The sequence below is a fragment of the Miscanthus floridulus genome, chromosome 8 (assembly GCF_019320115.1).
Source record: "Miscanthus floridulus cultivar M001 chromosome 8, ASM1932011v1, whole genome shotgun sequence".
NCBI classification, from domain to species: Eukaryota; Viridiplantae; Streptophyta; class Magnoliopsida; order Poales; family Poaceae; genus Miscanthus; species Miscanthus floridulus.
This window is the reverse complement of record NC_089587.1, coordinates 185648717-185661200: the sequence shown is the minus strand read 5'-3', so window position 1 is coordinate 185661200 and position 12484 is coordinate 185648717. Positions and strand designations below refer to the sequence as shown.

General features: G+C 44.3%; 2 protein-coding genes and 1 long non-coding RNA gene across 5 annotated transcripts; 1 reads left to right on the top strand and 2 right to left on the bottom strand.

The window, feature by feature from the left end:
• Positions 1-399: 399 nt before the first annotated feature.
• On the top strand, positions 400-3598 carry LOC136477738 (uncharacterized). 2 transcript variants are annotated; one of them, XR_010764089.1, is made up of 3 exons: positions 400-737; positions 2762-2965; positions 3193-3598. It is a non-coding gene; the product is annotated as an uncharacterized lncRNA (long non-coding RNA). The 2 variants fall into 2 exon arrangements; XR_010764088.1 differs by having other exon boundaries at positions 404-737; positions 2779-2965.
• On the bottom strand, positions 745-4753 carry LOC136477737 (probable cytokinin riboside 5'-monophosphate phosphoribohydrolase LOGL2). Its single transcript, XM_066475984.1, has 7 exons — positions 4534-4753; positions 3964-4061; positions 3757-3787; positions 2963-3062; positions 2488-2558; positions 2264-2407; positions 745-1092 (listed from the first exon to the last, which is right to left on the bottom strand). Exons 1-7 carry the CDS (start codon positions 4681-4683, stop codon positions 946-948), a joined length of 741 nt encoding a protein of 246 aa, XP_066332081.1. The 5' UTR covers positions 4684-4753; the 3' UTR covers positions 745-945.
• Positions 4754-8871: 4118 nt separating this feature from the next.
• Positions 8872-11816, bottom strand: LOC136477729 (protein CNGC15b-like). Of its 2 annotated transcripts, XM_066475978.1 has the most exons (6): positions 11689-11816; positions 10866-11445; positions 10527-10739; positions 10108-10397; positions 9913-10024; positions 8872-9826 (listed from the first exon to the last, which is right to left on the bottom strand). In XM_066475978.1, the coding sequence occupies exons 1-6, from the start codon at positions 11715-11717 to the stop codon at positions 8975-8977; spliced, it is 2076 nt and encodes a 691-aa protein (XP_066332075.1). In that variant the 5' UTR covers positions 11718-11816; the 3' UTR covers positions 8872-8974. The 2 variants fall into 2 exon arrangements, with proteins under 2 accessions (XP_066332075.1, XP_066332073.1); XM_066475976.1 differs by having other exon boundaries at positions 10527-11445.
• Positions 11817-12484: the final 668 nt, after the last annotated feature.

Genomic DNA, 12484 nt, shown 5'->3' with positions numbered 1-12484 from the left:
GCATCCCAGTCTCAGTGAGGAAAAGATGCAAATGCTAGTAGTGGTGAGTAGTTAGGATGATGGTGTTTGTTAATACTGTCTAAGGGTAGGGTTAGGTGAAGAATGGCAAGGATTGGTAGATTAGTGCTCCAACCTGCACCACCACCTTGTCGGTGGCACACGTGTTTTGTAAAACTGATGATTCACGGAAAACTTGTGCAGATGCAAATATTTCGCAGCCAGACACTCGATGTGGATCGCCAAACTGAAGCAGACGCCGGTGGTTTCAGAGCTTCAGTTCTCTTTGGTTTCAGAAAGAAAGAGTTTCAGACCTTCGAGCTCTCATCCGGATCGAAGCGGAAGCGGAAGCGGTAGTGGCCGCGGCCTTTTTACATTTGGCCCACGAAAGTAGTTCAGGATCAAGTTTTCCACGACCTTGGTCCAGGCCCTAGGGCTTTACACATTCTTGGAGGCTTTGCTTTGGGTTCCATCGCTTCTCAGCGGCAAACGGGCAAGCGGCGTCGTTACGGCGGCGAAGGCCGACGGGGTACGGCAGCGGCGGCGGCGTGAGGTCTTTCGACTTTGAAGGTGAGGACGAAAGCGACTTGGTGCTTTGGATCGCGAGGCCCCAACTGGCATCCTATCTGAAAGCGCAATTCTTCAGAGAAGTGGGCAGCCAAGCCAATTCAGTTGTTTAGCCCTAGCGAGCGAGCAATCTCCGGCTTCAAATCGGCCTCCTTCACCTCAGCATTCCAGTGGTAAGTGTATTCATGTACTACCAATTTAGCTCCATTAATTTTGCAGTACAAGTAAACATAGCTAATCTTACACGAATGAGCAACCAGTAGGTTTCAGGAGGGTACATGCATCCAGCACAGCGAGGTGATGAGTCACTAGATGTTCTGGACTTCTAGTATTACCAAATATGCAAGCCTATCTTACATGAATAGGGCTAGTGGCTTGGTACTACATCCACAGCCTGCTTCCCAGTTCTGCTTCCATGACCATCTTCCCCTCCTTTGGCCTGGGGATCTTGTAGTTCTGAGCGTAGCTCACCTGTTCCACCTCCCATTTCATCTTCGGCACGATTTCCTCGTGCTGCGGTGAGTACTCCTAAAAACAAGGAAAAAAATTGTCCCAACTTTTAGTCCTTCCTGACGTTGCAGTTTAGCATTGTACCAAGTGCATTGCTTAAACGCAGCAATGCTTTAGCACTACAACTACACCTGAATTTGTACTGCCAGTTCTTGCATCATCGATGAAGACATTGACACTGGACCAAGACATATATGGGATCACGATATAATACTTCTTGTTGGTCTCATTAAAGATGCATTCTGCATTATTGCCAAGTTTTATGCTGTTAGTACAGTGATTCATGCTTTAAGGCTAAACTGGACACTGGTTGATGGAGAAGGCAAAGCAGTAAACTTAGCTATGCTTAGAAGCAAAGATTATGCGTAGTACATAACGAATTGTGTTTGGATGTATGCTCCTGAATGTTGAGCTTGTTCAGCTGATCCAAAATTTTCACTATTTCTGCTGGAAACACTGTTCATGCTGGAATGTTGTGAGAGAAAAATACTGCTCTGGCTGGAAAAATAAGCCCAACAAGCCAAAGTTCAGCTCAGCCGAACATGCTCGTTGTGACCACATTTTATGTTTTGTGGGACATGGATCTTGCCAACATACTACCTCTGTCCTAAATTAAATCAACTTTTAGAGTTGTTCTATGTCAAACTATTTTAACTTTTGACCAGATTTATAGAAGAGAGTACCATTATTTATGACACAAAATTAGTATCCCTAGACACACCATAAAATATATTTTCATATAATGTACTTATTTGGTGTCTAGATGTTATTACTCTTTCCTCTAAAGTTGATCAAACTTAAGATAGTTTAAGGGATCGTTTGGTAGAGTTTCTTGAAGCGGATTCTCCCTAAGAATCACTCCTCGGCCAAACAACAAAACTACGCAAAGATTCTAGTGGGAGTAGACAAGAATCACTTCTCCGTTTACACTGGGAGCTGGGCCTCACTGCTCCCTATTCAATCTCTACCAAAATCACTCTAGAATCAATTCTCACCAGCTCCCCACCATGCCTCCCACCAGAATCAACTAGAATCACTCCCCCAAAGAATCAAAGGGCTAGAGATAAGAATCAAGGAGTGGAGCTCTACCAAACAAGCCCTAACTTAGGATGATTTTAGGAATTAATTTATTTTGGTGCGGAGGGAGTAAGTCTGCAGAAGGGGGAAAAAAAGAAGGCAGGGGACCCACCTCTAACTTCTGGATCAGATCCTTGGGAGTTGGAGCCAAGACGATGATATTGCGAGCAGTTGGTTGGATAAACCCTTCTTCCACCGCTTTGTTAATGAAAGACAGCAGTGGGTCGTAGTAGCCATCCACATTAAGCAGTCCAACCTGCAGAATAGCAGATACATTGTAGGTCGTCCCAGCAAAGAGTTTATGAATTGCTGCAAAAAGGATGAACGGTGTGGTACCGGTTTGTCATGGATGCCAAGTTGAGCCCATGAAATCGCTTCCAGCAGCTCTTCAAGTGTCCCAAACCCCCCTACAAGTCAAAGCTCAGCAACCGAAGACCTCCTTCAGTACAGTGGTAAATACTAAAACAAGTAGGACATGAGCAAATTTTGTGTTGTTAACTTGATCCTAAATGTTGAATTTAGTTTATGTTTTCAAGATCACAGATTCCTAATTCTGAATCGCATGGCTTGGTCTTGGAATTATCATGGTCTAATTTCGATTCTCACTTAGTCATTGTGCTTGTGCAGGGAAACAAAGTCTCAACTTTTGGAGCAGATAGCCTCGTCAGAGACAAAGCATGCATTATGAACTTTCACTCACACTTCCACTACCAGTGGATCATTGCAAAAGCTGAAGAAAGTGACAACCAAATTTACCAGTCACAACTACCGATCCATCACTTTCCTTTTCTCAGGTGACACGCACACTCACCAGGTAATGCTATAAAAGCATCGGACTGCCTGGCCATCTCAGCTTTCCTCTGGTGCATATCAGCCACTGCTTTCACCTCCCCCACCGTCTCACCTGATATCTGCAACCATCACACGCGCAAGAACAAGCATCATATTTTACTAGCTGCACAGCCTTTTTTGCTTACCTAAAGGGGACCAACTTTCTGGAGATGGAGAAAGGAGGATAACTTGACTGTTTTACATTACCAGGTTGACACATGTTCAGGGGAGGCAATTATGGTGCTGGTGTTGGGCATAGGAAGAAATGTGATGGGCTTTTTCATTGTTTAACTGAGCCAGCATTTGTTGGAGAGATTGCGGTCAAGATCAGCAAGGTTTGATCAATCATGTGGGGAACACAATTTCAGTGAGCATTTCTCCTGATCTTTCATCATATGCCTGCCTTTTTCCTCTCCCACTAGCAAGAAAGACAAGCGAGAAGGATCTAAAGGCAGTATCATGCATTTTTTTCCTTGTTTACTCTTCTTAAATGCACACCCTAATAGAATATTTCTGAAGATAAACATAAACCCATGGTGATTGACTTCTTCTGTACTTAAAGATGAGCATTGGGTTTATTATGATAGTCATATTTATATCAAGTAAATAGCAATAATGAATTGCATCTTCATCCCCCTTTATGAAAACTTCATGTGTGTAGCATGACAATTTGAAACTTTGATTGCTATTGAAGCAAATATTGCTGTGTTCGAGGTAATCATGGCATGCGACAAACAATTAGAGACTAATGCTAAGTAGGAAGATTATGGGTACCTCTCTAGGCATCAGAGTTTTGGGAATCACCCTGCATAGAGGGACAACAAGATGACAAAATGTAAGTTTTATGATCTGAGGCAGACATGATCAATCCAACACTTTCCGACACGAGCCTGTTTCATCAATTTCTAAGCTATTCTTCTTTTCAGGCACTATCAATTTGATAGTGCAAATGTGCTGAAGAACTATTGTTATGTTACATACCCAATGACATGTCTTCCTCCATTGTACACTGCTTGAGAGACCGAACCCATCAATCCTACACTCCCTCCTCCATACACTAGATCAATGTTTCTTGCCACCTAAATAGACCAGGAAAAAAATATCAAATACACAAACCTATGGTTGCTAGAAAACCTTTAAGGTCTGGAGGTTGTTGCCATGTTATACATCTTATTAAGAGATGGGAAACCAAAAGTGATGACACATATAGGCCATAATTTGTCATGTATGCAGTGTTTCGTTGTTTCACTATGGAACTAAGTTGGAGATTTTGTAAGTACAGTAACATGCATCCATGCAAAGATGTACTACCGCAAAGCCTCTTAAACCCCTTCACTGAGAAGAACTCATGGAAAAGCATCACTGCATCACCATGGGTTTGATTGATGCTTTGGTGGTCAAAACAAGAGGGTAAACTTCAAGTAAGATTAAAGGCATGTTATCATCAAAATTACACTAATGTCTAGCTATCTAGCTGACCAAACAAATAAAAGGCAAACGCACAAAAAGACCTAAAGGAATTAAAGTAAGAAGCAGCAGCACAGAATTTACCAGCTCCTTGCCAAGCTCAATGGCAGCATCCTGGTAGCTCCTCTTCTTACCATGGCTGCTCCCGCAGAAGACACATATCCTCCTGAACCGTGATGGCGCGGGTGCCACTGCCACTGCCTCTGCCGCCTCTTCGTCGACCTTGATCTCCATTGCTCCCCTCTTCACCTCCCTAGTTTGCTGTGAATGTCTGCAGGCGTTTAAGGGTGGTGACACAGCATGGGGATAGGATATCCCACTATAGTAGCAAAGCTTGGCTGGCTGCACTTGAGTGCACACCACTACCTGTGGAGTTGCTATATATAACACTATTTGATTTGGTTTTCTCAACTCTGTCTAGTCATAATAGATTATTCTAAGGATCATCTGGCATGCTTTAACTAATTACACTATGAAGTCCATTTGAACAGTTAACAATGTCCTGATTGGGTGATTCCTGATTGTAATTTCGAAAATTACACCTTTATTATGGTTAAATTCATGTGGATGTCCCAGTCACTAGGTATATGTGTTTGCACTTTGCAGCAAATAATGAAACATGCGTTCCATAAAAAAAATAATGAAACATGCATCACAACTCACAAGGAGACCGAATTCAGAAGGGCAATGGCTGCACGACAGCAGTAAATTGCAGTGGCCTACCCACAGGTCACAGCTGATCTCACACGAAATAAACATGTTGAGCCTCTCTGCACTCAGCCGACAACACAGGACATGTGAACGTCATGTGATCATGTCAGTGCTCCGTTTATACATGTAGTCAAAGTTATGTATATAGAAAAGCTAGAACAATTTATAATTTCAAACGGAGGAAATACATATATGTCTGTTCTTCAGATGTTATGGCATTTCTGTTTTTTTTTTTTTTGACTATTTTTCATGATCTCCTATATATAGCATATGTGGGGAGATGTTATGATTGTAAGAAAAGTTATGTGGAAAGGGGCATGAATAGTTGAATCCTGCCGAGACCGCAACTAAACTACCTGTCTTGTTTCTTCTAAAATCCAGATAACAATTATTGTGTCCCGAAAGTGCATGGTGTTGTGGTTCATGAAAAGTAAACATGATAACAAACGACCTGTAACCATCTATGTGCTTTTAAGCAATTTATCGACGAATTCACAAACCCAAAATCGATGCATGTTAGGTGATTGTTTTACAGCCAGTAAGAAATAATTAGTAGTCAGAATGATTAAAAGACAAATAATGATATTTCTGCAAACCCTGTTACTATTTTAGCTTAGATATCTTCATTTGTTTTGAACGTAAACTTAGGTATATTCATGGACATATATGAAATGAAAAAGGTTGTTAAGCTAGAGTTATCTCAAGATTATTATAGTATAAGGAGTATCCGGTCTGTTTGGATCACTGAACTAAAGTTTAGTTCATCGTTTGATAATAGACGAAATATAGACAAATTAAAATTTTGTTTTTTCTAATAAGTTTTACTCATCAATTAGTCTTAATTAGTTTTGTTAAATCATGATTAGTTTATGTTTAGACCTTCTATTTGACATCCAAAATATAGATTAAAGTTTAGTTTAGTCCATCAAACACGCTGTAAGCTCAGCCAAACGATGATCTTACATATAGAATCGAAATGCATAATATTGTATCGATCGGTCGTCCTGCTGTGAGGGCAGAAGACAATGCATGTCTCCCGTTCAAACTTTTACCCCACTCAGTCGTACAAAATCAGACCAGGCATGCTCAATGCTCATCATTGTCCCGTGTCCCCAGGGCAGGCTTGCAGCTTGCTCAAGCTCAACCCTGGTCCCTGGGCATGAACTGACACACAGACTGCTGACCAAGGTGCTGAGACGACATGCCTAATTTTATAGCGCTCGGGAATCGTGATGTACAGAGCTTCCCCAATCCGAACTTGGGAACTGATTTACTCTTGCAGTAAAAGCAAATGCTCAACATGTTTTCATGTAGGAAAAAGTTCAACTTAGCGCGTGTTTAGTTCCAACCCCAAATTCCTAAAAAGTGATACAGTATCCATCACATCGAATCTTGCGATACGTGCATGGAGCATTAAATGTAGACGAAAAAAAAACTAATTGCACAGTTTAGTTGGAAATTACGAGACGAACGTTTTGAGCCTAATTAGTCCATGATTGAACACTAATTGCCAAATAAAAACGAAAGTGCTACAGTATCCCAAATTCCCAAATTCATCCAACTAAACACGCGCTTATCTTTCTAAACTATCATGGTTCTTTGATTTTTCTCTCTAAACTATAAAACTAGTTTTTTTAACCTCCCTTGACTTTTAAATCATTTGTTTTTTGCACATTCGACAGTTTTCTTAGTGGTTTTGCCGATACGACGCCACGTTAGAGGAGGTAAATCAGACCAAGTTAAAAAAAAATCAGGGAGGTAAAATGGACTATATTTTTCTCAAAATGATATACAAAAAATCACAAAAATAAAATTTCAAAAAATCCAAATATTTTTACATGGAAAAATATGAAATTAAAAATCTTAAAATTTGGTTTAATCTTAGAAAAATTGTTTTAACTCAAAAATTTCTAAAACTACTTTAAGGTTTGTTTTCTAAAATCATGCTCTATCTTCTGGTCCCTAGATTGAAATTGTTTGAATATGATGGACTCATTTTGGTGCTTATTTGCTATTAGAAGGTCGCTTTATCTTTAAAATTAATCACATAGAAACGCAAATGGAGTGTCGTTGGGACCGTATGCGCGGCGGGGTGCATGCAGCCACGCAGACTAACACACTACTTTGAAAAACTATCCAAGGCAGGAAATTAGCACCCACCCTGCCGCACATACATAGTCCTAACGACGCTCCCTGTAGTCGGATGATTATCATATACTAATTATAATAGATAACAAGAGCTTTTACTGAAAATAAGCACCAAAATGGGTCCATTAAGATTCAAACAAATTCAAGCTAGGCACTATAGGATGGAGCATGATTTTAGGAAAATGTGAAATTACTTTCATAATTTTTTTAGGTAAAGAAATTCTATAAATTTTCTAAGATTAAACCAAATTTTAGGATTTTAACGACATTCTTTTTCCATTTAAAATGTCTAGATTATTTTTAAAAATTTGTTTTTAAGGTTTTCTATATTTTTAAAATATTTCAAGTCCGATTTAACTCTTTTAACTGGGTCTGACTTACCCATGTGACATAGTGCCACATCAGCAAAACTACTATTAAAATTATCGAATGTGAAAAACAAAGGGTTTTAAAAATTAAGAAAGGTTATAAAACTGATTTTATAGTTTAGAGAGGAAAACTGGACGATAGTTGGAGGAGATCAATTGGACTTTTGCCCTACATGTACTGAACTGTTCATGAGAAGCCCCGTCCTATACCCTCCCAAGCCTAGACTGGACAAGGGCACCTAGCTTGGCCCGACAACCACTTCGGCTGGGATCAGGCTTCTTTTCTTGCCCAGAGCTCGGGCTTCAGAATTTGGCATCATGTGTCATGTTGAAAGAATCGATATGCCTAAAGAGAGGATTTGCTTGGACTCTAAAAATTTTAAAGAAATAAACCTTAATCTACTCCCCCATAAAAAATGTGATCCTCGCTTTTTAAGAAATCAAATGGTTTCAAATTTGATCAAAATTATATAAAAATAATAACATTCATGATACAAAATAAATATTATTAGATTAATTATTATAGAATATATTTTCGCAATAAACCGATTTGGAGACATAAACGTGAATACTATTCACCCTAAACTTGGTTAAACTTAAATTATTTTTACAGACATGGATATCATAGTTGCATTTTTTTGTCGACGGAGGTAGTGCTATACTACTTCATCCGTACGCTAGCCCTGGAAACTATAAAGACAAACAAAACTAAGATAGGTTCTTATGGCTTTCACACCATTGACAGTAAATTTGGGCTATAAGACAAAATAAAAACATGCATCGAATGGTCTGTCGGTGAGAAAATGTATGCACCTGGAAATTTCACACAGCGTTAGAACACACAAAGATGAAATTCATTCATTGGACAGTCCAGCGACAAAAACTACACACGCCGAACAATCAACGAGCGACACAAGAACGTGGAAGATGAAACACGTGCACCGGATGGTCCGATGGTGACCAAATTACAAATGTCGGACAATCTTGAGGCATGTTAAGTGCAGATCGGCAAAAAAAAACTGACAGTCCGGATGATGAATTGTACATAATGGACCGTCCGGTGCTTTCATAGAAAATTCTGTCCAGGTCGATTCTGAAACCAGCTCAAGCTGGGTTTGGTCCTTTTGGTGTCATATTTTTATAGGCATTGATGTATTGCATGGCAATTTTGCAAAACACACGATGAGAATGGTAATTTAACGAAGGCGAACTAGTTTTCTCATTTATGCAAGCATATATGCATCTGTATACTGTTAGGGAAGAAAAAAGAAGTTGCTAGCTAGGTGAACATTCGTTGATCAGTCCTCTTCTTCCACCGTGAAGTCCGGTTCCATGGGCTTCTTAATCGACGCCTTGCCGTCGACGCTGTGTCGGCGGGACCGCCTCAAGCTGCCCCCGGTCCGCACCTCGCCGCCCTCGCGCACCCTGAGCTCCACGGACGCGCGGCGCCGCTTGTGCCGGCGCCAGGCGGCCTGGATGGAGCAGGCGGCCCACGTGCGCCACTGGTGCGAGTAGAAGCGGAACCTGTGGCGGATGCGCGCGCTGTGCAGGCGGCGGAACAGCGACGCCACGAAACCGAGGTCGTCGGCCACGAGCGCGAACGCCTCGACCTCGGACACGGCGCGCACGGTCCGGGTGGACAGCGGCAGCTTCGCCGAGGGCCGCGGGTCCAGCGCCCACGTCAGGAGCTCCTCCCCGCAGAACTCCCCGGCGCCGATGCGGCACGAGTTGAAGAAGCCGGTCCGCCCGCCCTGCGTCGTGTACGAGTCGAGGTAGCCCCGGATGATGAAGAGCATGGAGTCGACGGGGTCCAGCTCCCGCACCAGCCGCGTGCCGCGCGTGTACAGCGCCGGCCTCAGCCGCTCGCAGATCGCCTCCAGCATCTGCTCGTCCATCTCGTCGAACAGGGGCACCCTCCGGACGAGGTCCAGGCAGAGGTGGCGCTTGATGTCTCGGCGGATGTCCATGGGGAGGTCCTGGAGCAGGGCCTCCTCGTCGACGCCGCGCGTGGCCACCCACTGGTACTGGTGGTACCTCCTCACGCACTGCTTCAGCGGCTGGGGGATCTGCCGGTGGTGCATCCACCGCTCCATGTCCGTCCGCTTCGTCCGCCACTCCTCCAGCCGCACCATCGTTGCTTGGAGATAAGACTGTTGTGTTGTTATTCACCGACCACGCAGAACAAGACATGTCAGATCATTCACAGAGATCCTTAGTCGCCACGGATTTGGCTTACTTGCATGTTGCCGATGAGCAGGGCAAACAGCACCAACCCAAGAACGCCGATGACGATCGCGAAGGTTATTTCACCGATGAACAAGCTCGTCGACAGATTCTGTCCTAAGCAGCTGTACGTCCATTTATTGAAACGCAAGTTAGCAGTAAATTAACCTCAGCTTGCTTAAGAGATCCTGGCTTCGTTCCTGCTTACCTCAGGTTCTTGAGTCCCCACCAGAAGCAGTAGAAGTACTTCTGGGTGAAGGACGACGACGTGAGCTTGGCTTGCAGCGCCTCCCCGTAGATGCCGAACGGGTAGGACCCGTTGCCCGGCGTGCACAGGCTTGTGATGTTGCTCAGCTCATACCAGATGGTCCTGTTGCTGCTCAACGCCTTGCAGTCGAAGAACATGGTCTGGCACGTCGGGCTCTCGAGAAGGCACGCCTCCCTCCAGCACGCCTCCTGCCTCTGCACCGAGAAGAGATACCACAGCGCTCCCAGCACCTGTACGTACTCGTCCGGTTCCGTCGTCCAAAAAGAAAAGAAAATCAAATCAGCATCTATCTATCAACGCAAAAGAAGTCTGAAAGGATGAGCAGAGATATATAGAGGCGATCGAATTGAAGTACGTACGTGGCTTGCGAGCATGTAGAGGATCAGGTTGTAAGCGGCGCAGGCCCACGCCGTCTCCGCCATGAAGCCCGTCGCCATGACGATCTGGCTCGAGAGCGGGAAGATCTGGAACAGCCGCGGGAGGTACTGGAAGATGATGCTGAACCGGAGGATGCTCTTCATGTTCGCCGTCGGGGACTCATTCAGCGTCGGTATAACGATCCAGATCACCAACTGCATGCATGACAAACCAAACCGATCGATAGTATAGCTGGGCATGCATGCATATCTTCCGAAGCTCTCAGTTCTTGCAACTGACAGACAGACATCAATGGCGGCTAGCTGCCTGGGCTGACCAACCTGCGGCAGGGGCAGCGCGGTGACGAGGTCGAACCAGAACGTCCGGCCAAGGTACCGCCTGACGATCTTGTAGGGCTGGATGACGAGCTCGCCCCGCCCGAACACGCGCGACGACGGCGCGATGAAGGCGGTGCGGAAGCGGAACAGGATGTGCGCGGCGTAGAAGAGGTCCAGCAGCGAGCGGATCATGGAGAGCGTGAGCGCCAGCGAGTACCTGAACTCGATGCACACGTTGTTCTGCTGCGTGCCCGTCAGGTACAGGAACAGCGGGTCCACGAACAGCGACAGCAGGCAGGCGGACAGGAAGATCTTGTTCCACAGGTGGATCAGGTGCCCGCGCGGGTCGAAGAAGAGGTGGCTGCCGCTGCCGGCGTGCATCAGGGACTCCAGCTCCTCCGAGAAGGCGCGCGAGAGCACCCTGTCCTTCAGCGTCGGGTTCCGGCACGCCTTCTCCAGGCAGCCGCCGCGGAAACCCTGCCGGCATTTCCTGGGATCGTGAGCTTTGCCGTGCTTTCTGCTGCTGAGGTTCTGCTGCAGAGGGCTTGTTCTGAAGCTCTGAACCTCGATCTCGTTCTGAAACCTGAAATTTCGCAGAGAAGCATGGCTTTCGTTATAAACATTGATCCTGCTGAATCCTTTGTTCAATAACGTGGCTTTTCAGTTATTATATCTGATGAAAGTGGACATTTTAACTGTAGTGGAAGCTATCCTAATTAAGTTGCAGTTGTAACATGTAAACCTAACTTATTGAAATGTTAAACTAGACATAAAGTTTAACCTGAGAAGAGGTTTGGGATTTAATCGCGCGGGAAGAGGCACTCACCTGACATTTCGTGAAGCACCGGATGCCATGGTGATCTCTCACAGCTTCTGGTCACAAACGTTAAGGTATCCATCGATACAACTTATAAGCAAAACGGGTGCTACGATCGATGTGGAAACTGGCGTCCCAATAGATCATCAGCTATGAGACTGAAAGTGACCACGACACTGTGCTCAGCCATAAGAACTAAAAAGGCCATCTGCAACTACCTGAAACGGGGATCTTGTGATTACACTTAAAGGGGCCAAAGCAATTGTAATGAGGAGTTTCATATGGTCAGGCAAACAACAGGCACACGGTGCTCTTCAGATATATGGTGTAAGTTCTGATCACCTCTGTTTGGGCACATAAAGTAGAACATCTCAGAGTCCATGCTCCACTCATATTGAGAGATCAAAACTTTTCAGTTGGATCAAAACTTAATTTTCTTTAATGGAGCTGGACTGCTGGAGGAATAGAGGATACATGATCGTACTGCTTGGGCAATTTTGAGATGAAAAATTAACTTCAGAGCAGAATAAGCGGGCGTGTCTTCCCATGTTTCGCTTTTCCACGTCTATTCGCTTGAACATATCAGCCGCCTTATCATGTGACATGCAGGTTCTAGTCGTTTCTTCGTACTGACAGCTTGGGAGCAGAAGATCACAGAATAATCTGAAGATCTCCTTCACTCCTGACTGCCATTCCGGGGGCGCAGCCCGCAGCGTTTTGGTTGAAGTTCAGATGATAATAATAATAATAATAACAATAATAAAAGCGGGGGAAAAAATTGGGTCGACGACGGGAGCACCGATGC